Consider the following 27152-nt stretch of genomic DNA (forward strand, 5'->3'; position numbering starts at 1 on the left):
GGTGACTGTTCAAATTTGAGATGAAAACAATAATAATGGTAACAACTAACATTTCGACCTGAAGAATGTGGACTGTGGTAATAGATTAGACAGAATTTATTTACACTTGCATCTCCTTCAGCTCTTCAGGGGTGTGAGAAGACACCAGGTAACGGGCAGCTTTTATAGAGGACCAGAATGATGCTCCCTGCCCGCCTCACGTTTCAGCTTTGTCTCCTGTGTGGGGCATCGCTCTGCCCTAGCCAGGGTGCACAGCTGGGAGCAGCTGTGCAGGAGGATGGGCTGCGGGTTTCACTGTTTCTGGAGATAAGTGTGGATGAGCCAGTGTCGACTCCTACTGGTCAGAACCTGACATCCCATTTGGTTTCTAATAAAACCCTTACACTTGATTCTGTTTTAGCTGGAAATAAATTACTGACTTGTAGAATTTCAAGCCCATGCATGATGGTTAACCATACGCCGGTGTTATTGTGATCACTTACCTTTGAAGGTTCCCCAGAGTTCACTTTTCAATCCTCCCAACAATTCTGTTGTAAGATTTATCATCCTCATCCCGTAGATGATACTCCTCATGTATATGAGGAAGCTAAGTTCAAATGAAGTATCTTGCCTGAGCTCAGCCAAGTACTAAGTGACTGGATTTGAACCCCAATCGGTCCTCCTGACTTAACAACACCACAACGCCTGTAGTCACACCAAGCAGTCTGAGAGGCAAAAGGCTTTCATCTCCTCCATCCTACAATTTTTCAAAAAGCTGGTAGGAAACCATGGAGCACACTCTTGACTTTAGTGTGGTTGCACTTTCTGGCCATTTAAAAACCATAAAGCACCTGCTCGCTATAAATACACCTTCACACTGTGCAGCTGAATGCTGGTTTAATTGTGGTGATTAAGGCCGGGGGAGGGCCGCTTCTGGGTAAGCAATGAAAGAACAGCTTGAAGAGGAAGGGAACATTGTCCCATGAAGCTCAAAGGTAACATTAGTCAGTGTAGTTCACGCCTAATGCCCATTGTCTGGAGTGAGGGTATTGACATGTTTCTGTGAGAAAAGCAACCTATTATTACCACAGCCAGGTGTACGTGCAAGTGTTAATTCTCTGACTTTTCCTTCCAAATCATTTGGTAAAATTCTTATCATTTACTTGGAGCTTTTACATTTATTACATTATATTTTATTTTTTGTTTTTAACTTAATCTGGACTTCATTCAACTCAATTTTAAGTATAAACCAATCCCTGGGGCAGAATAAAGGAAACCATTGTCCCTGATAAAGTCAGGGCTTTCGAGCTGACGCCTCTCTTAGGATACCTGTTTCCCCATCAGATGATTCACTGTTTCATCTCAGCCCTTCTGGTCTTGAACACGCAGAAGTGCAGATCCGCACTGGCACATCTTGCTATACTTAAGACTATGTAAGAACAAGAAAATGCAAGAGGAGAGGAGCAGTCCCACTTGGTGACAAATAATGATTGAGCCAGAGGGATTTAGAAGACCTAAATCCCAGAGTGATAGGAGCCTGGACTTTGGAGTCGAAAGGACACAGGTTCAAATCCAGACTCTGCCGCTCACCAGTTCTGCCACTGCTCTGAGCTTTCATTTCCTTATCTGGTAAGATGAGGATGACAACATCTACTTCATAGGGAGCTCTTGAGGATTCAATGAAATAATGTGTTTAGCATTGCCTGGGACATCACACAGGCTCAATAAACAGGAACTATCTGCATTTACCTTGTTAACAATTATTGTGGAAACAAGACCAGACAGAGACTCAGAATTTTTTTTTCCTGAGGAAAATTTGCCCTGAGCCAACATCTGCTGTCAATCCTCCTGTTTTTTTTCCTGAGGAAGATTAACCCTGAGCTAACATCTGTGCCAATCCTCCTCTATTTTTTTGTATGTGGGACACCTTCACAGCATGGCTGGTGAGTGGAGTAGGCCCATGCCTGGGATCTGAACCTGCGAATCCTGGATGCCAAAGCGGAGTGCATGGAACTTTAACCTTTCAGCCATGGGGCCAGGCCCGAGAGACTCAGAATTTAAAATAAAACTGTCATTTACTGAAGATGCATTGAAGGAAAGAGAGAAGATAAAACTTACCAGCCAGTAGCTGGGCACCCATCATACTCCAGTACCATAACACCTCAAAATTACAGGCTTTTTCATACATGAACATAACTGGGGAGGCCTCCACTGCAGGAACTGCTGTCTGGAGAAGGGACCTTATGATATGCAGGGAAGACAAGACTTCACAATAGGCAGCAAGGAGCAGATGCTCATGCTGTAGTTGTAAGTTTGCAAACTTCAAAATTGCCTTTTAGGGGCCACCCCGTGGCCGAGTGGTTAAGTTCGCGCCCTCCGCTTCGGCAGCCCAGGGTTTCACTGGTTCAGATCCCAGGCATGGACATGGCACCGCTCGTCAGGCCATGCTGAGGTGGCGTCCCACATGCCACAACCAGAAGGACCTACAACTAGGATATAAACTATGTACTGGGGGGCTTTGGGGAGAAGAAGAAAAGAAAAAAAGATTGGCAGCAGATGTGAGCTCAGGGCCAATCTTCAGGAAACAAAAAGTTGCTATTTAAAGAGCAGTGATAATACTCATTTGAAGAAGGTCAAAGCATTTGTCTTGTAAAACATTCAGGGTTTCTGAAGGGATCAAAGCATTCATCCGAGGAAGCAAGCCCGTTGGGGTCTCTCTGGTGGCTGGAACTTTTCTTTCTGTTTCTAACTACAACCAAGTGGAGCCGTCCTTTTGTGGTGAGCTGATTTCTCTTTTTCTGGTTTTCACTGCTGACAATTTTGAATGAATACACACTGGACCAAGAGACCAAAGGCTGGACCCCTACTCTACAATGCCAGATCACGGGGAACTGAGGAATGGCGGCTGGAGCTCAGGCCGGGCTGGTGAGGAATGTCCGCCTGCTGCCCCAGCCTCATGCTGGAGGAGGGGTGGCGGTAGGAAGCCATCAGGGGTTCTGCCAGGGAGAGTCAAAGTGCATAGCTTAAGGGAGCTTGGCACAAATGATCAGTTATTGTTATAGGCTAAATTGGGTCCTCTAAAATTCAGATGTTGCAGCCCTGACCTCCAGTACCTCAGCATGTGACTGTGTTTGGAGAACAGGGTCTTTATAGAGGTAATCAGGTTAAAATGAGGTCATTGGGGGTGGGCCCTAATCCAGTATGACTGGTGTCCTCATAAGAAGAGGAGATTAGGACACAGACACGCACAGAGGGAAGACCACATGAGGACACAGGGAGGAGATGGCCATCAACAAGCCAGGGAGAGAGGCCTCAGAGGAAAGCAAACCTCCGACACGTCGATTTGGGCCTTCCCGCCTCCAGACCTGAGGCAGGGAATGTCTGTTGTTTAAGCCACTCAGTTTGTGGTATTTTTGTTCTGGCAGCCCTAGCAAACCAGTAACAATTTTCGCATCCTTATATAGAGCTTACCAGGTGCCAATGCACTTTCTAAGCACTTTGCAAATATCACTTTACAGATCCTCTTAAGAACCCTGTAAGCACTCAGATAAACCCATTTTAAAGATGGCAAATGAGGTATAAAGAAATCAAGTGACTTGCCAAAGTCGCCTGGGTATAAATAGGCAAAGCTGGAAGCCAACAGTCTAATGCCAAAGTGTGTGCTCTTAATGACTTTGCTATGCTCCCCCTTGGAGTGGTTGGGAAATAGTTCATAGCCAGGGTTCAAAAGAAAATAGTGGACAGTGGAACAGAAAGAGTGCTGGGGCATATGACAGGTGATGCTGAAGAGTCCCTACAGGTGGTCAGTCATCATGGGGGACAGGAGACATGGGAACGGGGAACACGTGCAACTTCAGATAGCTGGGACAAAGCCACAGGGCAGGGTCATAGGGCCAAGCCTCAGTCATGATGGGCCTGGCTAGAGCGAGATCCAGATTCACGTAATGTCTAGAGAACTAGAATTTGCCAGAGAAGAACTTGAAGTGGAGACAGTAACAGAAGCCTAATCCTGCAAACTGGGACCCACGATGTCAAGAGAACTCAGGACCGGGAAGTCCAGGGCAGAAGCCTCAGGAGCAGCACAGGTGGCGGGTGGTGGTCGGAAGAACACGATTTTCAGCCAGGTGATGGGTACTGCTTCCCGAGTCAGCCTCATCAGGAGGGGTGGGGCCAAAACTCTTCAGATGGGGCCGGGACTACCTGAGCACAGATTGGAACTGACCATATGGGACTCAGGAAGCCCAATTCTGGGGGCCAGAAGAAGCGGAGCAGAATGGGAAGAATGGGAGAACAACTTCTCCTTGGGGGCAGCCCCAGCATCCTCTGGGAATGTCCTTTTCTGCTTGAGGAGGAGGCGCTTATCTATATTAATCTTCCGGAAACATTGCTGAGACGGAACCCGATTCCACTAACAGAGAAAGGCTTGGGAAGCGTTTACTACTGCAAGGGAGAGAATTCCCCTGGGCACACAAAGTATTTGTTGACGTTAGAGCATCTTGAAAGAGAAGGAGCTTCAGCGGCGTAGAGTTCAAGCTCCTCAATCCAGGAAACAGGTTTCCATGTTCCTTTCAACACCATTATCTTCCTACATGTTGACATCTGGCATTTTGTAAACATCATACAAGAAGGCTATTATTTTTTTCTGAAGAGGACAGTCATTTGAAGAGATGAACTTCTAAGCATCGTGGCTGAAGAGTTCTCCAATATAAGGTACCCCAGGTGCAGATTCTGCAATGATTTTATGATGATTGGTTATGCATTAATAACACTTTTCTTCCTAGAATGTAAATGCTGATAATGTTAAACTAAGATATACATATTCCATTAATCATGAAGACTAATAGAAAATAATGGCCCCCAAACCTACTGAGAATAAATGAAGGACTCACTTAAGAAAACATTGAGCTTAAGCTTTATCAGTATAATATTTATATTTAAATACGCGTAAGTGGTTAATTTGTTAGTGATTCACAGTGAATCAAATATTTATAATATGGATTATATTTTTAGCACTCAGATAACAGCAATATATTACCAAGAGCATATTTGCGCACCAAAGTCTTCATTAACTTGAATATAATTAATTGAATTTTCAGCACGTTTTACATCAACATAGCTATTTAAATTTTTCAGAACATGTTTGTTACTGAACTGCCAAATGCCATGATAAACTATCTTTATAGTCTTTGCCTTAATTGGGAGAAGAAAAATGGAAATTTCAAAGACAAATTTCTTTTTAACCGCTAGTCAAATGAAATGTGTATAACAAAAGTAATTAATGCTAGATTTAGAAGAATTCTAATCTTAAAATATAAGTATTATCAGCATCTGCCTCATAAACAACATCAGACCACACATTTCCTATCAATTATGAACTAGTTGTTTTAAAGCCCAAATTCATCTAAGTGATTTTTAAAAATTTTATTACAAATGTATGAGCGGAGTCTAGCTGGTCCAGTATTTGAAGTGATGGCAGAGAGGGGCACGGGAAGTGAAAAGACTCTGGATCGTGTAAAATGGGAGAAACACCAAGAGCAGCTCACAAGCACTATTTGCCATGCACAAGTCAGCATACTTAACTTAACTCCCCCAGAATTCTCCATGAGGTGTGCACTAATATTACTCTTACTTTATTGATGAGGAAACTGAGCAGTGATGTGCTGGTAAACCAGGTTAGGGAAGGGGGCAGGTACGATCTGTAGCATTTGTCAGTTTCCATGGTGTAAATACTCTCGTCAAGGCTGATTTCAAGTTACCAATGTGACATCAGCAGGCTTGCAAATTTCCTGACAATTTAGCTATTGGCTGTCACGAGCCAATCAAGTCACTTGCTCAAGTTCACAGAACACAATCAGTAAATAGAAGAGCTGTGATTTGAGCCCAGGACCTCTGACGTCAGGCCTGTGTTCTCAACCATTATGTCATCCCGTTTTCAGAAAGAATAATCCGTAAGGGGGAGAAGAGGAAAGAAAGGGGACCCCATCATGCCCAGGGCACCGGAGCACGAGTCACGGTCAAGAGTAGACAAGTGTCCATCTGCTCTAACTTGACACTTGAGTAAGAAAAAGGAAGAAAAAGTAAGTTGTATAATACAATAAACTCTCAGAGGAAGAAAAATTGACAAATTTAACAGTTCTTAAGTTAGAGGAGATGCTACACCTTTTGTTTCTGTTTTTTTAATGAAAATGCCCTGTTCCAGAGAGATCCTTAAGTGATGGGGCAGACAATTAAGCTGCCTTTGTTTGGTGGAGTTGCCACAAATTCCTTCAGCCTCTGAGAAATGGGACACAATCAGGAACAGCAGCACCCTTCAGATGCGTGACAGGGCAGTGTTCTAGAACTTTCTTCTTGGCTAATCCTCACGCCTCTTCATTCCTGTCAGATGGTTTATGGAATAAAAAGCATTGTTTCCCCAAATCAATTTATGAAATGAAATTTATTCACACTTTTATTTACTAGCTACTGTGCACTTTGTACCTTGGCACTCAAAGGATAAAAACAGATAAAATTCCTTTTCTCTACGAGTTTCAGGGTGAAGACTGTCGAGTCCATTGGCTGCTGGGGGAGCATGGCTTTCACACGCACCAGCAGATCCTGACCCGCAGTTGGGAAACCACTTTTGTATTACATATAACTATGATGGCTGGCTGCCCTTGAATTCTCCAGACAGAATCCCATTCTTGAAAGCCCTACTGAAAGCGCTAGTGGCCAAAGTCAATTTTGCTGGAGATTTTGTAGGGGTGATGGAGGAGGGTTTTATGTCACCCATGATTTTATAAGTCCCCTAGGACATGTCTGCACCCCCAGCTGAGGATGTTCCTTCCTCACTCCTCCCCTGAGCAGGGCAGGGGCCCTTCCATCCTCCCTTTTCCCTCCCAGGAACACAGCCATTCCTATTCATGTTTCACACAGGGTAGCGCTATTGGTTTCTCTCAACCCAACGCACCAATTCACCTGCAAGTCCTGGAGTCGTCCCTTCAGAAAGGGAATATCGAAGTCTTCACCTGATAAAACTGTGCCTCTTGCAACCCACTAAGAAATTAAGATTTCCTCCAGAGCATTACACATATCTATTTCCCCTTCTGGACTGTGAGCAGCTTGGGAATAGGGACTCTGATGAACTCAATAAATGTTGAATCAATACATGAATTTCCTGGTTAATCGATAAAGTGGATGGTATTATCCCCACTTTACAAATCAGGAAACGATGGCTTGCAAAGAAAAGTGACGAGGACTGCCAGCCTTCAAACACAAGCCCAGGAAGGCCGGATGCCTTAAAGAGGCAGCAAAGCCCAGGGGTTAGGATGAAGACTCTAATGTGACAGATAATATGGGTCTGAATCTTGGTTCTGCCACTTACCAGCTGTGTGACTTTGAGACTTAGCTTCTCTGTGTCTCAGTTTCCTCATCTATAAAGTAAGGATGGTAATAATGCTACCTGTGTGAGGATACATGAGTGATATTTGTAAAGCACTTGGGCTTGTGCCTAGCTCATCATATATATTATATACGTGTCCATGAGTGAAGAAATGCAAAAATAAACTGTGGCATAGTCACCCAGTGGTGGACTCTCATACTAAACACCAGCTAAAATGAACAAATTAGGTCTACATATATCAAATAAGACAGGTATTGAAAATATAATGTTGACTGAGAAGGGCAAGTTGTACGACAATATATAAAGTATGCTATTTAGGTAAATGTTATAAACAAAACAATACTACATGTTTTGATGGACACATAGACACACGCGTGTGCACACACACACACACACACAGACATAGTTACAGTATAGAAACATGGGCCAGGGGATATTCCCCAAATTCACTATGTTGGAAAACTGAGAAAGGAAGCTGAGAAGAGGAGAATTGGGAAGGGGAACAAAGAAGACGTCAGCTGGGCCTGCAATAAAGTGAACGCGGGAACAGAGGCTTCTCCACGTGTGTAAGCCGAGGTGCCTTGGAGCTGGTCCTGAATCTCAGCGGCTCTGCCTTTATCTGTTGTACGCATGCATGCCACTTAAGGTCCCCATGCCCCAAACTGCTGCCTTAGCACAGCAGGCATCGTGTTTCTCTTTGTCACTGTTGGAGCCCAGGGGCTGCCGCAGTGTCTGGCTCTGAGCAGGTACTTAAAAATCATCTGTTAAATTAAATTTAAAAACAGGATATTTTAGTAAGTGTTTAGACAATTTGAATGTCAAGACATTTATAAGCTCATAATATAACAAAGTAGAAAGAGATGATAATCTATACGCCTGTGTGAGGAAAGCTATGAGCTAGCTATATGTAATGGGTTAGTCACTAAAGTCAGGGGGTGGTTCAAAACGATCAAGGGTGTCTTAGCGTAATGGATTTTTAGCCATTACAGGGACGTGGAATGAGCGCTGAATACTGAAGTGCAAAGATAATGGAGTCACAGTTAAGTCAATTCTGAACCACAGATGCGTCATCCCTTCAAGGTTATCTGATAAACTTAAGGCAGGGGTTACCTGGATCCCTTCTGAAGTCACACGTTCAACACTGTCGGACCTCTGTATCTGCGGGCTCCCCATCCGTGGATTCAACCAACCGCAGATGGAAAGGCCTGCGATGGTTGTGTCTGTACTGAACATGTACAGACTTTTTTTCTTGTCATTATTCCCTAAACAATATAACAACTATTTACACGGTACTTACACTGTATTGGATATTATAAGTAACATAGAGGTGATTTAAAGTATACGGGAGGATGTGTGTAGCTTATACGCAAATACTATGCCTTTTTCTATAAGGGACTCGAGCATCCATGGATTTTGGTATCTGTGGGGGGTTCTGGAACTAATTCCCCACAGATATGGAGGGACGACTGTATCTCATTCCCACCACAACCTCCCATCCTTCTAGCTGGTCGCTCACTTACAGCCATAGTCGTCTCTTCTTTGTCCTCTCCGGGGCCTCCAGCACACAGATCCCTTACTTCCTCCTGCTCAAACAGTCCTTTCTTTTCCCCATTTCTCCCCATAATCAAGTTAGAGTCTCTGATCCCTCACTTCAACCTCCCTCTTGCCAACTTCCTAGATTCCTTACCCTCCTTTCTTTGAGCCCACCTGGCAGAAGCCCAACCCTGGATAAACACAACTATTAAGGCTCTGGGTGCCCTTCATCTTCAGGCTGCTGAGCCCTGTGGAAGAAACTCAGGAAGCATGATGTGATGTAGGAAAGCACTCTCATACAAGGGTGGTCTCCAGTTCACCACCAGGCAAACTATCCCAGAGGTCACAGAACAGAAAGCCTCACAGACCATGTTAAGAAGCTTGGATCACATGGGTTATCAGAGCAATTAAAAAGACACAGGAAGATGCAAGGGGAAAGATAGAGGGTAAGTTAGCACACTTAGCCAGCCCTCGGGGTCTCGTGCTTAAGATTCGGCACTCTCACTGCCATGGCCCAGGTTCGTTTCCCAGTTGGGAACCACACCACTGGTCTGTCGGTTGTCATACTGCGGTGGCTGTGTGTTGCTCTCATGCTGAAAGCTATGTCACCAGGTATTTCAGATACCAGTGGGGTCACCCATGGTGGACAGGTTTCAGTGGAGCTTCCAGACTAGACAGACTGGGAAGAAATACCTGGCCACCCACTGCCAAGAAAGCTGGCCACGAAAACCCTGTAACAGCGGAACATTGTCTGATATAGGGCCGGAAGGTAAGAGGATGGCACAAAAAAAGCCGGACAGGGTTCTGCTTTGCTAGACACAAGGGCACTAGGAGTCGGAATCAACTCGATGGCACTAAAACAAAGCACACTTAGAATGGGGTGCAAGCAGGGCAAGAGGATCACACCACCTGAACCCTGTGTTCCACCGTGTTTGGTTGACTTGTTTCTCTCTCTGCCACACCAGCCTCCTTGCTGATGATGTGGTTACTGTGGTTACAAGGACTGGGGCTGAGGTTGGACAAGGGGGTCAGCAGATGGAGGTGCCTGGAGCCAACCCACACTTCCCCTCTCAGAGAGACTCAGGTACCACACCCTTAGCCAACGTAGCTCACAACGACCCGCTCAGCCGCCAGGCCTTTTTCCTGCATTTCTAGGGGTGGGCAGAGCATACATGGGGCACGAATGAGGCAGAATAGGTGACACCAAGTGTGGCCAATGTAGAAATGGCGTCACCACCAAGCTGGAGGTGGCAGGACTTGTGCCTTATTAATATGTAAGGTCTATTTTGGTGCTTCCATCCCTTTCTATGTGTCACTAACACTCTCATTTGGTCCATCCTTTTTATCTATGTTTAGTATACATGCGCTTCATTTATTCTGTCTCTGACATGTCTTATAGGTTAATTACTTAAAACGTCTTATGATTTCTGCCTCTGCCTCACAAGCTAATTGCTCACTATCTATCCTACTTGCTTTTCTTGTTTTCTATATAGCAGAAGTGAATTTCCTTATGTAATACTTCAAACATCCATATTGCTGGGATATTCTTCCTTTTCCTTGCTTCGCCTAGCCAGTTCCTGCTTCCTGTGCCAGGCTCCCCTCAGGCTCTAGACATGGTCACATCCTCTTGCTATTGGCTCACAAACACCCTGTCCTTCCTCCGTGGCAACACTTAAGACACTTCCCTGTAATGACTGAGTTCCACGAGGGCAGAAGCCATGTCTGTCCTGTGCGTTGCTGGATCCAGGCACATGATATTTGTTCAATGATTGAAAAAGAGTCAAGCTGTGAGAAGCAGCCAGCAAACAGCTTCGCTTTTCGGGTGTCTGCTCCTGCTCAGTCTCCTTCCTGAGAGGCATGTAAACAGGCGATATCACAAGTGAGTCCCTGTTTTTTTCCTGTTAGAGTTCATGTCCACACTATTTTCTCATTTCTTTTGTGCATGAGCTGTGCTTGAAAACTCCAGAAAACATGTCACCTTTTCCTCTTGTGACCTACAACTTGCACTCAACTCTCATACTTCCCTCAGGGGTCACACCTCCTCTTCGGAGCCTTCCTCAGGTGTATTCTAATAGCAGGTGGGTTTACTTTTCCCACACTGTGTAAAATCACCTTGTTTTGCGATGGCTCATTAGTCCATCTCTCCACTAGTCTTTCCCTTGCTTGTCTTTCCACACAATGCCTGGTGCAGAGCAGATGCCCTGGTCAACATATGCCGACAAGAAAATGAGCAGAGGCGGGCCTTGGCATAAAGACTTCCTTCTCTTTGGCTTCACCATGATCCCGTTTGCCTTCAGAGGACCAAAACCTCTCCTGAGCAGAAGAGGCCCCCAGCCCAGCCTTATATCCCTCCAAACTCGTGGGCAATCAAGATAAGCCCAAATAGAGGAGGAGAATGGCGGCTCTTTCCCTGCCCGCTCCGAACACCGCCTCGCTGGAAAGCAGCCTGGCAGGGTCCTCCGGAAGCTCCCTTTTCCCCTTGAATCACATCAGATTTCCTCTGGAGAGTGAAATGAGGGATCAGAGAGAGGCCTTAACGTCCTCCCTGAGACCAAACCAAAAAGAAGAGAATCCACGTGTGTCCATTAATGTGTAGTCCACTGTTCTACAGGGAGCAGATATTCACCATACCCTCTTTATAGATGTCATTCAATAACTAGGTGTTACAGCACAGAAGTTATTTTCCTAATCATCACCTGGTTTTTTTTAGACCAAGGGGCTCATCTGTGGGGGATGCCATACTGTGTCAACTTCACAGTCCCATCACTCTGTTCGCGACTTTGCAATGTGAAGCGGCTAACACTCTAATGCCGCCCTGTCCCTTCAGACCACGTGAGTCTCCTTCCTGCTCCCTCTGCTCATAGGATGCAGGGGCCTTTATCAGCCTGGGCTTGGCTGGCCCTGTCCCCTTACCATGAGGTCTGGGGACTGGTCTTGCTTCTCTGAGGATTGCACATTTTTCCCAGTTCTTAAAAAATGCCTGGTGCAGAGCAGATGCCCTGGTCAACATATGCCGACAAGAAAATGAGCATCCATGCCCTTTGCATGTGACTTTGCAGTTCCTCCAGCTGGAGGTGGTATATATTTCCGCGCACCACTGATGTTTGGCTTGGCCTGTGGGTAGAAGTGACGCCACAAGGTTCTGAACCTTGACCATGAGAGGCCTCATGTGTTTTCGCTCAACCCTCCTGCACTTCTGCCTCTGCCATTAGAAGGACATGCCCAAAGTAGCAACTCTCCCTTCAGCATGGGCCCCAGAACAAGACAAGAACCTGAGCCAATGCACAGTCTACAGCAGTCACCCCCCTGCCTCGCGGATGCATAAGCGAGAGTGGACGTTGAGTGCTGGTGTGGTTTATTCTGCAGCCGCAGCTGACTGAGACGCTCTCCACCTTCTCCACTCCTCTAGCCTCACAGAAGAAAGGAAACACATTTTAGAGCATCTGCTCGTGCCGACTACTTTCATATACAGTATTATATTTAATTTTTTCAAAAATCCTGTAAAGTAGTCATTATTTTTCACATTCTACAGACAAGGAAACTGAGTCTCAGAGAAATTAAGTAGCTTGCCTGAAGTTATAATTTTAGCAAGTGACAGAGTTAGGATTCCACACCAGGTCTTCTGACTTCACAAGAAACACTACTTCCACTGTTGAATACTTTCTAAAGATCAGATAAGGTCGCTGGAGTATCTGATTGCCATCCCCACAGAAGATAATTATAGGCTTTGTTCCCTCACTAGTTCATCAGGGGACAGAGATAGTCACCTCATCATGTATGAACCAGGAGGAAAAGCTGTTCAACAGTGTATAAGAGTGGGATCTGCCACTGAGACCATAGAGGAAACTCGCCCTAACGCGTATGCCAATATGGATAATGAACCCTACTCATAATTAGCTATTTAGAGTTACCCTTCTATCTTTTAAGGTCAAAATGTCATCCTGTCCTCTGACTCAGAATGCCTCTAAGATACTCTTGCTGAATTAATGTAATGCCATTTTAGAAACTTAATGCCATGCTCTCTGCTAGCATTTGAAAATCATTTCTTATAAAGTAGCTCTACAATTTGCCACAAGGCTTCTCCATACACATTTCGGTCAAAAAGCTTTGAGGTAATTTTAATAGTATATCTTGGGCAAATAACAAACAATGTTGATTTTTAACCTAAACAAAAGACAAAAGTGTGGGAGAAACTTGTTTTTCTCTTTCTTTGATCTCCTAAAAGCAAGATTCCTAACATTTCTCAAGGTGCAGAATGAAGAAGGAGGAACAAGATAAACAAATCAGGGCAGAGAGGTTATAAATGAATCTCTTCCTATATGCATACACCGAAATCACTCTAAGAGTGTTAAGTTATGGAAGTTTGCAATTTGAGAAATGTGTTCTTGTGAAGAATGATTAAGAGAAATTCATCAGATTATACATAAGATAGTTAAAAGGAATATTCAGGAGCAGACCTTAATATAAGTTTCCAGATGAGCAAAGTGGAAAGGTCTGGAATTTCTCATTGAAAGGGATTTAGTATATTCTCAAAGTTGGACTGTGTTGACTGAAGACAATTAAGCACTAATGAGAAAGAGACCAAATTTTACTTAGATCTTTTTTTCCCAGTGTCACGGCTGCTTTCTTCCTTGAGTACTGTCTAGATTATTCCTGTTCCTTCTAATTACCCTCTTCCTTTCAACAAACTTTATCTCAATTCATTTCACACCCAGCCACTGGTCATCCTTGGTTTTTGTCGTCGTCTACATCTCTGGTTAGGTGTGCGAGGGCCCTGTGCGGCAGCCTTCACTTTAATCAGCCTCTGGGGCACAACTCAACGAAATAGGCATTCATCCCACCTGGCCACTGAAACAGAGCCGATGGAGACGACTGCAGGGCTGCCAGTCAGACACATTAAGGCTCCATTGGCAGAAGTTTCAAATGTGAGCCCCACATGAAAAGGCCCAGGACAGTCCCTGAGTGCGTGACAAGTCGATGGAGAGGAAGTGATAGCAGTGGTTTATTTAGCAATAGCTATAGGGTCTTCTGAGCAACAGTGGGAGGCTAGCTCATTATTAATATTTTTGTTTGACTATAACTATAAAGGCTTCTTTTTAGAAAGAAATTAGGGGGCAATGCTTGCACACCTGCCAGTTCTTCATTTCAGTGGGAAATCTAGTTGTGCAGACCCCAAAGCTATGATGGTGCAACTGTCCACATGGTGGCAAGAATATCTCTTGAGTTCGATCAGTTCTAGAGAAAATTAACAGCCTTTTTCTGGGTATTGGGTTTGTTTGCTTGTTCTTTGTGTCTCTCCCTCAGTAGAGTAGAAGCTTCGTGAAGACAAGAACCAAGTTTGATTTGTTCTCATTTGTAACCTCACACATAGACACATAGTAAATATTTGTTGAGATAGAAAGAAAGAAAGAAAGAGGGAGGAGAAGAGAGAAAGAAAGAAGGGAAGGAAAGAAGGAAGGAAAAGAAAGGAAGGAGAAAGGAAGGAAGGAAGAGAGAAAGAAAGAATAGGAGAAAGGAGAGAGAGAAAGAAGGAGAAAGAAAGGGAAAGGAAGGAAGGAGGGAAGCAAGGAAGGAAGGAAGGAGGAGGGAGGCAGGAGAGAGAAGAAAGAAGAAAGAATACTATCCAAGTCTGGCAAATTTTTACGACAGAGGAGCTTTGCTTCCATGAAGCACCCCTTAGCCTTTTTTTTTCTTTTTACATTACTGATGGTCTCAATCATTTCCAGCACCCACTTCCCAGCAGCCTTCCTTCCCATACTCCTCTCTTTATCATATTTCTCAAATTTGCTACAAACTTTAGCCATCGAAATGTGCAAGGACTAAGGAGTCAACCAGCTGATGGACAAATTAGTCTATGATATCAGCAGAAAGCCAGGAGAACTTCCTAGAAACAAGGGTGTTTCAGGGATTCTTACAGAGACAATGGACACCTCTTGTTTGTTGTCAAAGCCATGAGTGACTCTAGCTTTGCCAGTTCCAGACAGCTGAAGGATACGTCTCAGCAGCTGTGACCTCTGTAATGCAGAGTCAGACCCAAAGAGGTTAAATACTTTCCTTGCTCAAGGTCACGTAGCTAATAAATGCAGATGTGGGTTTTGAACTGATTTATCTGATGGACCTGCAGAGAATATTCTAATTCTGTTCTTTCTCTCATAAAGTCTTTCTGAATTTTAAATTTTATGACATTAGATTCTGCCGAGATTGCCTGAATAATGTGCATTCTTTCACTCTACTATTGCAAACTTCTAAAATTTTTTATCTTTGGACATCTCTACTCTTATCATTGATAACAAGAAATTTGGTATCATTTGTAATAGTTTTTAAATATTTATAATCTTCAATAGCAAGGTCCCCCAAGATATATGGAAATTGGACTTGACTAAAAATTTATATACAGTATACAAATAAGAAATGTGTGCATACAGCAGTGCATGTGCTGAAACTGAAGTGGTAAAATTAATAGACATTACTCTGTTATTAGGAGGAAGACAAAAGTTCATCTTTTAAAGGTAAAAAGACTCAGTATGAAAATACAACACAACTAACATTTTATAAATTGTCAAATATTATTTCCTCTTTGTGAACCAATGGAGATGCTTCTTTTCATAGACAGGTACAAATGAATTTTGCCAAAGTAAAATCTAAATTGAAATCTCCTATTTTTAGCCTGTGGCTAAACTAACGTTTACCAATACTTAGTTGCCACCCCATCATAAGGCAAAAAGAGGCAAGCTTTTTACTGCCACCTACTGCTGGAAGAGGTAACAGCCTGCTAGGTGCGAAGAGCAGCGAGCCGTGGATAGGGTGACTGAACGTCCTGCTTTACAGAAAGTCCCTGTTGTCTTGGCAGCCATTCAATTCAGCATTTGTCCTGTTTCTTTTTTGTCTCAAAACTCTGATTTGATGATAAAGTAGATGGTAATTACTGGCTCTTCCCATACATCATTTAAAATACTCGATTAGTCTTCTCTCTGCCCCCTCAATGCACCCACACCTCCTCAACCTGAGCCCTCCTTCCCGCTCCAGCCTCTTTCCTGTCTTTACAACCAAGCTTCTCGAGAAAGGGATCCGTACACCGTTTCCACTTCATTACTTCTTTCCTGAACTTCTCTGAACTTCTGAAATTCAGAGCTCTGAACTTCCGAACACTCTCTCTTTCCCTAACTAGTCCTCAACACTGCTAGCCACCTACCAACCATCAAATCAGTAGACACTTTTCTGTCTTTGCGTTAGTCAGCTCAGGCTGCTAAAAGTACCACAGACTGGGTGGCTGATAAACAACAGACATTTATTTCTCACAGTCTGGAGGCCGGAAGTCCGAGATCCTGGTGCCAGCGCGGTCGGGTTCTGCTGAGGGCCCTCTTCCAGCTGTGGACAGCCAGCTTCTCGTTGTGTCCTCACACGGAATAAACAGAAGGACCTGGCTTTCTGGCCTCTTCTTATAAGGGCACTAATCCTACCAAGAGGGCTCAACCTCACAACCTAACTTCCTCCCAAAGGCCCACCTTCAAATACTCACACTGGGGGTTAGATTTCTGAATTTGGGCGACACACTCAGTCCGTAAGTCTTTACCTCACTTGACATATAGACAGCACCGTACATGGTGGTTTGTTCTCCCTCCCACCTCACCTCTGGCCTCCTGTGACGCTTTCTCCTGTTTCTGCCTTTGTGCTGGCTTCTTCTGTGTCTTTTCCAATTTCCTCTTTTTCTGCTTGCACCTAAATGCTTGTAATTCTGTTTTTCTTTGCTCTGCATACTATCGCTGGGTAACTACACCCCATGAATTCTACTACAATCCACTTGATAAGGATTCCAAATTCATTCATTCATTTGTTCAAAAATATTTAGGGAGCACCTACAAAGTGCCAGTCACTGCTCCAGGTTCTGGGGTCAGTGAACAAAATGGAGGGGAAAGGGGAAAAGTTCCTGCTCTCTGTGGACAACAAGACAACAAACCACAAACAAAATAAATAAGTAAATTGGACAGTATGTTAGAGAGTGATAAGTGATAGAGAATAGAGTAATGGAGGTTGGGAGTGGTGGGGGGAGGTTATAGAGAATAGAGTAATGGAGGTTGGGAGTGGTGGGGGGAGGTTGCCATTTTCAGTGGAACGCACATGCAAGGCTTCATTGAGAAGGTAACATTTTAGCCGACTTGAAGGAGGAGAAGGAGTCATGAAGTGTCATGAAGATGTCAAGGGGAAGAGCAGAAGGAACAAACAGTGCAAAGATCCTGAGGCCAGAATGTACCTGTCATATTCACAGGATGGCAAAGAGGCCACTGTGGCTCCGGAACAAAGTGAATGAGGAAGAGGGTAATAGGCGATGAGGCTGGAGAGGTCCAGGGCTCCAGATCGCCTAGGGCCTGTAGGCCACTGGAAGGACTGTGGTTTCCCTGTGAGTGAACTGGTGAGCCACTGCAGGGTTTTAGGTCGAGAAATGGCATAGTCTCATTTGTTTTAACAGAATCACTCTCAGGTCAGGTTACCCAGGAAACAGACTCTGAAACTCAGGTTGTGTGCAGGCTTATTGGGGACCACTCTTGGGGACACCCATAAGGGAGTGAGGGAAGCAGAACTGGGCAGAAGAACTGTGGTGTGGCTTCAAGAGAGGCCATGGGATAGCACTTCAGAATTATCCCAAATCTTTTTACCCCTATTTAACTTAGTCATTGGATGCAGGTTGCCTCAGAGGAGAGGGCTATACCCTTGAGCATGGCAGCACCCTTTAGGCAAGAGCAATTTCCAGAAGAGAGTCTTCAGCAGTCAACACTCTCCACCCTGCAAGGGGAATCTGGGTGGGGCACCACAGCATCTCCTCCGTCCACCTCTTATACCTCTCAGATAGACTTCGTTCATTTACTAAGTGTCAGGAAATGCTCTTCCGTCTTCTGCTTGGTCCTTGCTGCTGCCGCTTGTCTCAAGGTGCACACAATACTCGTCATCTCCCTCCTCTGCTCCCTGTGGTAGGTTCCCCTCACGCTCAGCCGGGCTACCCTCAACAATGCAATGTGAGTGCTCCTGCTAAAACGTAAGTTGGATCACGTTACTCCTCTGCTGAGAACCACCAAGTAACCCCTCTGCTCAGAACCATCAGGTAACTACTCTCCATTCACTTCAGCCACGATCTATCATGATTTATATCACATTCTGGCTGGAGACCACATCTCTAACCTCATCATCCCATATTGTTCTCTTCCTTACTCTCTTTGCTCTCATCACGCCATTATTATTATCTTATCTCATTGTTGCCTCCTTCCTCTTCTTCAAACACATTTTTGTAGGACAATTTGGCAGTTATTTTCCTACTCTTCTTGGTGAAGCAAGACAAGAATCCAGATGCTTCAGACTGAGATGTCAGGAGTTCTAGCTGGTGGTGTAAAAGGTTGTCGTCTGCAAAGACTATCTGATAGCCACATCATAAGCACTTAACTTAAAAGAATTCAACTACCGGCTAAAAAAGATAGAGATGTAATAATTTAAATAGTGCACATTACTTGGGCAGTGTGTGCCCTAGGCAAAGGAGGCAGTAGTCCTGAAACCCTGGAAAAGAATGTTTGAATGTTTTTAAAGGTTTCCCAACCATTAACCAAACAAAAGTGAACTTTGTTGTTTAAGTGACTAGGCAAGATGGTTTCCTTGAAAAAAAAAGTGAACAGTTGAGAGCTGCAGAGAAACATTAATGATGAAGAATTAGAAGAATAAAAAAATAATCTTTCTACAGAATCACATACACAAAACCATACATACCACACATTTTAGGCTATATAAGAGATTTTCAAGGGTAATTTTGACTCCATTGGTTGGTAATAAGAACTGAACCCTGTACTGGACACAGAGAACCATCGAGAAGTGACCCTCACATGGAGATGAATAGGCCCTTGGAAAGGGCATAAGGGGGTAGGGGCCTAAGGCAAGGGATGGCCAGTAGGGAGTCTCTTGGTGGACCAGGGGAGCAATTATATCTCATATCTAGTTTTAAATTTTCCTTCCTGTATTGCATTTTCTTAGCTAAAATCCTTAATAAAGTCTGTTAAATGTGACAGCCATGTCTTAGCTGTGATCTGGGGGATAAAGGGAAGTATTATGTCCACGTTTGGAGTGAAAGCAGTAGGAGCTGGTGTTGTGGCCTAAACAAGTCGTCATGGGCTCCGGTGGTTGAGAGAAAATTAGAGCAGCAACCTGGAACAAGAGGTGGCAAGTGACAGTAACGGTGAACTTGTGGAAAAGCAAACAGCCTTGGGACACCCATAGATATCTAGAGAGGGGATAGAATTTCCGTAGTTAGACAGGTTAAGGGCACAGACTGCATTCTTCGGGATTAAAAGGGAGGATGCTCGTCCCTTTCCATCACCAGAAAAGCAGAGAATTGGGGAAAATTCAGTGTATATATACAAAAAGAAATATCTAGGGTAAAGTGGTTAAACTTGGAGAGAAAGATTAGGGTGTGCTAAAGGAGGAGTCTAACCTTATATTTTTTGTTTACATTTGTATTGCTTGCATTTATTAAGATAAGCATGCATTAGTTTTTTAATTAAACAAAGTTCAAGGAGAAGGTCAATAACTATGAAAAATGATTATAAAACTCATCGGAAATAATTTATTTGTGAGAAATAAGAGTATTGGGGGGAGAATTGCCCTCTGGATTACAAAATATTATAAAACTACAATAATTAAAGTATTATGGTGCTGATATAAGGATGAATTGACGCAAAAATGTGGCTCAGAAACAAAAACTATTATGCATAAAAATTTTAATAAATTAAGGTGACATGATAAAGTAACAGAGAAACAATGTTCATGGACAATAGATACCTATATGGGAAAAATAAGTAAATCTATTTAGGAGATCCTTACATGATACCATATTCCAAAATAAATTCCAGATGGATTGAAAAGCTAAATCAAATAAATAAGAACACTGATCAGATCTCATGATCAGAAATATCCTAATATGGGAAAAAATAAAATAATGATTTCAATTCGTAAAATTTTAAATGTTTTTGTGTCCAAACAGTCATAGACTTAAAAGGCAAAAAAACTCAGAAAAACACTTTCAACAAATATAAATGTAAAGGATTAATATCTTTAATATACAAAGAGCTCATACAAATGGATAACAGGCAAAATACACAGATATTTACAAAAGAAGAAATAGAAACAGCTTATAAACATAAAATATTCAATCTCATTAATAAAAAAGTATTTTGCCCTTTGAATTAGGAAAGACTTTTTTAAAAACTTTTTTTATTCTAAGTACTAAATAAATGTGAAAATACTTATGTTACGTGAAAATCAATGGATATAAATTCGCATGACTGCAAATATTTTTTTAACTAAAAAAACAAAAACAATATATGATTTGTATTTGGTGTGATTTAGCTTCTTCTCTATATTCTTCTATATTTCCCAGATTCCTTTTTATAATCATGCGTTACTTTTGTAGTCAGAAAAAAAATTCTTCCCCAGAGGCTCCCGGATAAAATCCAAATTCCTCAGCATAGCATCTGAGAGCGAGCTGGCTTCTGCCTCTGTTTGCCTCTCACCATTTTCCGGTAGTCTCTTTCCTGAGTTCATGCCAAATTGCTTTCATTTCCCTAATTGCCATGTCATCACTATCTTGGGTTTATTTGTCTTTATTATTTATTTATTTTTGCCTAGAGTGTTCCTGAGTGCCCTTCCCACCCTCTGACCTTCCTAATTGGCCTCTGATTTCAAGCCCCAGCCTCCTCTGGGGTGCCTTGTGGGGTCAGATACCCCCTGCTTTGTGCCGCCACAACACTGTGATTCCTTTCTTTTTCTTTTTTTTTTTTTTTTTTGAGGAAGATTAGCCCAGAGCTAATATCACCTACCAATCCTCCTCTTTTTGCTGAGGAAGATTGGCCCTGAGCTGACATCCGTGCCCATCTTCCTCTACTTTATATGTGGGACTCCTACCACAGCATGGCTTGCCAAGCAGTGCCATGTCTGCACCCAGGATCTGAACCAGCGAACCCTGGGCCACCAAACAGAACATGCACACTTAACCACTGCGCCACTGGGCCAGCCCCTGTGATTCCTTCCTCATGGCACTTATCACACTGAATTGCAATCAGGGTGAGCAACCATCCTGGTTTGCCTCTCCCTAATTCTAATTCACTGTTATCTTGTTCATATCTTAGACTATGAGAACCCTGACTTCACAGATTGTTGACATGATCTCTGGGTTTTTAAAGTTTTATTCTTTCCATTATACATATTGTCTCTTTTACGATCTTTACCCACCTTAGTCTTGAGTTTAATAGAGGACAGTACACAAGTAAATGGAAGGGTCACTAGTCCTCTCAATAGGTGATATAGGATGGCTCCCATTGTGGTGAGATCTGAAGACGCTAACAAGTTATTCAAAACTATTTCTGTTATAGGCCTGTCAGAGTGCCAATGAAGTTTCCCTCGTAGGTAAAAGCATTTTGGTAACTGGAATGAGCAACATCTTGATTAGTTAATAGATTAGGGTGGTTTTGTTTATTCCTTCCTTCAGTGCTCATTGTAACTTTGAACAGTTGTTTAAATACTGCTATTTAATACTGCAATCTGCCCCACTTCAGTCCCACATTCCCAACTTCCCTGCTTTGCTCTTATTTTTCATATTTTCTTTAACACTCATCATCTTCTAAATGCTGGTAAAATGTATTTCTTTATTATATCTATAGTCTACAGTCTACTCGCCCCCCATCACCACAGGACAGGGATCTCTGTTTTGGTCATCGATTTATCCCAAGTACCTACAAAAGTGCCTGGCACATAATAGATGCTCAATTAGGTTTTTCTTGAATGAATAGATCTGCCTAAATTAGAGATGATCGCTCTTTTTGGTTAACTCATTATAATTTTTTAATCACAAAATGAAAATTTCAAGATATCAACAGAGGCCTTTTACTATCTTTCTTGAAGATAAAAAACAGGATACCCTTAGTAACAACCAATTATTACTTTCATGACAATTTAATTGAAATGTAGAAAGCAGGTCAGCATAATTTCTAACAAAGAAGAATTTCTAAGAAGAAATTTGTAGACATTTCACATTCTCCATCCTTATTGTGATACATAAACTCTGTTTTGGGAAAGAGGCAGGCAGATCTCAGTGACATGTGCCCAAGAGCCACAGTGATCACAGCCTGCTAATTCCATGTTTCCCACAAGAAGGAAAATTGTTTTCTTGTCTTCAGAGTATTCAGGGGCCATAGAAAGTATGTAGCGGCCCTAAAGAATCCCAAAACTGTGTAGAAACAGATGCTTTTCTCAAATTTGCATAATATCCTGTAGCAGCCAGCCTCTAAGATGACCCCCAATTATCCATGCTCCTGATACCCACACCTTTGTGTGGTCCGTCCCACAGTGAATCAGGGCTGGTCTGTGTGACCAACAGAATATGCAGAAGTGACTGTGTGTCTTCCAAGGATTCATCATAAAAAGCACTGAAGCATCTGCACTGGTCTCTGGATGACCTCTAGCTCTTGGAGAAGCAGGCCACCATGGTATGGGGACACTAAAGCAGCTTGTTGAAGAGACCCCTTAAAGAGGAACTTAGGCCAAAAGGCAGCACCTACTTGCCAGTCACGTGAGTGAGTCACCCAGGGAGTGGATTCTCCAGCACCAGTCAGGCCTTCAGATGATCACAGCCCCAGGTGACATCTTCATGCAACTTTATGGGAGGCCCTGAACCAGAATTTAGCTCCCAAGTTCCTGACCCACAGAAACTGTGAGAGATAATAAATGATTGCTGTTGTCTTAAAAGTTTTGGAATAACTTGTTTGGTAGCAATAGATAACTAACAAATATACAAATCCTTTGAGAGGAAAAAAAATTACTTCTGACCCCCTATTAGTTTAATTACGTTTATTATTTTACTTAAATAAGTACAAACATACAGTATGAACTCCTTATGCTTATTGCTTTTATACAACTATTAAACCAAAACAGATTTTAAAATTAAATATAGTACAGACAATGTTATAAAACAATCAAATAAAAAGTAATTTTAATAGAGGGCTATTTTGCTGAAATTAAATTGCCACTCAAAGAGACTATGGTACCTACAGTACCTGAGATGTTTCCTCCTGGGCTATTTAGTTACTTGAATAAATTACCTTTTTTGCTTAAGCCCGTTTGAAGTGGGTTTTCTGTGTACTTCACCCAAGACTTTTCTCAACAATATAGTTACCTTCTGTTTCCAAAACTTGCGGAAACTTAAGCACCATAAGCCAGGCACTTATTTTCATCCTTCCCTCCACCTTCCTAACACCAGGACCCTGGTAGGCTCGCCTCTCCACCCACCGCCTGCACCAGGGCCCTCGGGCGTTGGCCGCAGGCCGGCCGGGAGGGCGCGAGTCCTGGGGCGGCAGCATTCGATCTCGAGGGAGCGCTGCCCGAGTCCCTCCCCGGGTCCCTGGGAACCTGCATTCTCTCGGCCCTCAGGGCCCGCGTCCTATGGGAGGTATGTAGACACCTTGTTCTACTCCTAACTTCCCAGCGCCAGTCTGAAACCGGGGCACGTGGAATTTTACCCTCGATTGGACCACAGCCTGATCCCCCGGGTGCGGTCTTGCTCATCCTGCGCTCCTGGAGGACGGAACCAGGCAGAGAGCCGGGGCCGTACCGCACCAGAACTAACGCTGATGACTCACCGCTGAAGGCGCGGGGTGGGCTGCGCGCCGGGCTCTTCGGGCCAAGCCGACGTCAGCAGCATCCCACCTCCCACAGAAGGCCAGCGTTCGGCGTAAGGAAGCTCGGAGGAATTTAAAACGAGGGTCCCTCAGAGCTCCTTCAAATCTGAGGCAGCCGGCAACCTTCGCCTCGGCTGTTTCCCTCCCCCGAGAGCCTGGTCACTTGGCACTACCTCCCCTCGGCCGTCGGGGGGCAGTAGGCGTCGAGAAGGGATGCGCATGCTCCGTGTGGGGCCTCGAGCTTCGCCTCTGCGACCGCCGAGTGACGGAAGCGAATGCATGGGATTAAGGGAAATGTGGTTTCCCAGCCTCGGGATCACTAGTGCTCCCGCTGCCTAGGCCCAGAGCGGGACTTCAACTCCCGGCTGGCCGGCGGGCGCGGGAGGGGCCGCGAGAAAAGGGGGCGGGGCGAGTCAAAGAAAAGGTGGGCGGGGCCGGGGGAAGGCCAGGAGGAGGAGGGGGCGGGGCTCCGGCCCGCTTAGCTGCTGCAGCCCGCGGTCTGAGGAACCTGAGGCGCTGGGCCGGGAGCCGCGAGGATCCTGGACGGCGGCGGGCGCGAGGGCGGGCGCGTCCAGAGTGGTCGCGCGGGTCAGCTGCCGCCCCTCCGCCTTGTTTCTTGCGGGTCCCCTTCTTCTCCGCCGGGACGCGGGAGAGCCCGGCGCGCGGCGGGGGCGCGAGGTGGAGCCGGCGGGGGCGGCCAATGCGAAACTGGCTGGTGCTGCTGTGCCCGTGTGTGCTCGGGGCCGCGCTGCACCTCTGGCTGCGGCTGCGCTCCCCGCCGCCCGCCCGCGCCTCCGGGGCCGGCCCGGCAGGTGAGGTCCTGGGGCCGGGAGGGGCGCGAGGCCGGCTCCGAGCCTCGGGCGGCTTCCTCTACCGGGAGTCCTGGAGGGGGGGACGGGCCAAGCACGACGGTCCCCAGACGAAACAAACGGCCCTCTTCAGCCTTGGGGCGTTAAGATCGGGTGAACTTGCGGGCGCTTGTCTCTTTTCGGGTCCCCGCCGCCTCTCACCTCCCGGCTTTCCTCTCTGGCCGCAAACCCGGTGCCCGCTCCCGCAGGTCCCCCGCCGTCCCCCGGGCCTGCCCGCCGGCCCCGGGAGCAAACCTCGTGTGTCCTTCAGCCGCGAGTGGCGGCTGCTCACGCCGGGGCCGGGCCGCCGGGAGGCTTTCTTCCTCCCCAAGTTGTCGGTCTCTGTCGGTCAAGACTTTGAGGTCGTAGTGACATGGGTAATGTTTGGGCTGTTTTGAAAGGTGTCTGGGCTTTTAAGGAATAACTTTGAGAATATACTGTATTTTGTGTTCTTTGGAAACTCTATGATGTGAGTCGGTTAAACAAATCTAGACATGAAATAGAGCATGGCTACGAGCGGAGCTGTTCTTGCGAGTTTTGTTTGCAAAGCCTGCTGATGAAGGATTCGTGAAAATAGCAAATTGTTTAACGATCTTATGCATTTGCTCTGAAACTTACTCTCTCGTGGGAATGGCATCTTTGTTCTTGTTCGTTTCACAACCTAGTAAGTAGAATGCTCTGCCCATAGTAAGTACCCAGTGGATTTTTTTTGTTAGAGGGTTCCGCCACCCTGAACACTATTCAAGGTTTCTCCGTTTTTCTTGTCTTCTTTTTTAAGGGCTTGCCCTGGGACATATAAAGAAACTTGGAAGGCTGTTTCAAAGAGGAGGCAATAGTTGTTTTGTTTTTTCACTACGTGGGGATTTTTTTCTTACCGCTTCTCCCCAAAACAGCTGTTTTCTTTTCCAAAAGTTTTAACAATTAGATTTGAATATTTGCCATTCTAAGATGGGTCTGTGCCTTAACTTCTGAGTAGAAAGTATAGAAACTAATTTGGCGATCCTCAGAGCAACTTCAGTGTTAGAATTGGGGTGCTTTATTCTGGTAACAATCTCTTAAAATCTTTTACTATTAGACCACAAGCTCTTTGAAAAGGCTTTTTGTGGGACTTGACTAGAATTAAAATACTCCATAAATGATTTCATGAAAGTACCATGTTACAAGGCATTTAAGCTGTTAACAGGTTAGGATTTTTTGTTTTGTTCTTTAGGTTTTTGTGAACTGAACTGAGGAAAGGGTGTCTCATATATATAATGCTTTGTAACATCTGTGGGGTTTGTGTTTTACAGGTTTCTTTCTTTTTTTGTGTGAGCTCTACTGGAATTTACTTGCAGAGCATCCTTAAGATATTTATGACCTTAACAGTCTTTTGGGGTTCAGTAAACAGGCAAAAACCCTGCCTTCAAGCTTAAAACCTAAGTCGGCCTGTCGCGCAGTTTCTTAGTTGGAGGTGTTTTTCCCCCTCCTTAGCATGTGGATGCCGTCCTTATCTGCTGTCCCGTTAGACCAGGCTCGATAGATTAAGGAAAGTGGACAGTGAGGAGGGAGGGACAGGGCTGTAAGTGAGGAGGTCAGTACTGGTTATATAAATTAGCTATTGTGCATCTGGTTAGATGGGAAAGAGAGTATTTTCATCTGAATGAAACCTGACCGAGTCCTAACTTTCCTTTGTCACTTTTGGTACTTTCAAAATAAAAACACCAGAAGTATCTTGATTGCTAAAGTTTCCCATAGGACCTTTTCCCATCCTGTTCTCACCATGTTTAGACTAAAACATTTGGGCATTTTTACATTTCATCCCTTCTACCTTAAGCCTAAAGTGAGAGAGAAAAACCCAAGATTTTGTTGCGTTCTTCCTTTGAATTAATGTTTTAAGATTTGGTTTTGTTTTCTTTTCTCTTCTGCCTCTTTGTCTGTCTTCAGTCTCATTAAGTCATGGCAGTATTTTTTGAAAGGGAGATTTACCTTCCCTGAATATTAAAAAAAGGCCCTCTGACTTGCAGTTGGTTCAGCAGACGTTTGAGAGCCTACTCTGTGCCAACCCCTGTTGTAGGTGTGAACTACAGCAGTAATCAAGATAAAGTCCCTGCCGTCACGCAGTTTACAAGTTAGAAGGGAAGACAGGACGTAAGGAAGTAATTATTAAATATCATGGGGGATGGAGATAAGTGCGGTGACAGAAAGCAGCGTACGAGGACAGAGAATGATGTGCTGCTGTTTTAAATAGAGAGGTCAGGGGAGGCCTCTCTGAAGAGGTGACAAGTGAGCAGGGACCTGAATGAAGTGAGTGAGTCGTGCTAGGACCTGGTGCTTTTCTAATGCAGTGGCTCACCTTAAACAGCTGCAACAGTCAGGGAGAGCAACTGGTGAGGAGGAAGCAGGTGTCTTGTGAAATCCAGCACAGCTAGGGGTGACAAGAAGAAAATGGAGGCAGACACAACCGCTGGACTAGAGAATAGAGATAGAGGATATCTTGATGATAACATATTGGTTTTGAGTAATGCCTTAGTATTTAGAAGTAATGTGACAAAAGAAGGCTTCTCTTTCTAGGTTATTTGGAAAGAAGGAAACCAGAGAGAAAGGAAAGAAGCATATCTGTTAAACAAATGCTTAGAGTGCTAGGTGTTGTGCTAAATACATAGTCCCTGTTCTCAGGACGCTCACAGTCTGTTGAATTGAAACAGACATGGGGCTGATAGAAGGCCAAAG

The 27152-nt window shown here is 44.4% G+C and overlaps 1 protein-coding gene and 1 long non-coding RNA gene across 4 annotated transcripts in view; one reads left to right on the forward strand and one right to left on the reverse strand.

Annotated features, from left to right (window-relative positions):
• Positions 1–859: 859 nt before the first annotated feature.
• Positions 860–23821, reverse strand: LOC139074917 (uncharacterized). Its single transcript, XR_011524910.1, has 2 exons — positions 23557–23821; positions 860–4707 (listed from the first exon to the last, which is right to left on the reverse strand). It is a non-coding gene; the product is annotated as an uncharacterized lncRNA (long non-coding RNA).
• Positions 23822–24039: 218 nt separating this feature from the next.
• Positions 24040–27152, forward strand: part of B3GALNT2 (beta-1,3-N-acetylgalactosaminyltransferase 2) — a 50962-nt gene continuing 47849 nt past the window's right edge. For 2 of the 3 annotated variants that reach the window (XM_070568593.1, XM_070568606.1), the window contains exon 1: positions 24040–24407. In XM_070568593.1, coding sequence (XP_070424694.1) covers positions 24296–24407 — 112 coding nt within the window. In that variant the 5' untranslated portion in view covers positions 24040–24295. The remainder of the gene's footprint in view (positions 24408–27152) is intronic. The other variant, XM_070568598.1, reaches the window with a different exon arrangement.

This window comes from Equus przewalskii, chromosome 1 (assembly GCF_037783145.1).
Source record: "Equus przewalskii isolate Varuska chromosome 1, EquPr2, whole genome shotgun sequence".
Classification (NCBI taxonomy): Eukaryota; Metazoa; Chordata; class Mammalia; order Perissodactyla; family Equidae; genus Equus; species Equus przewalskii.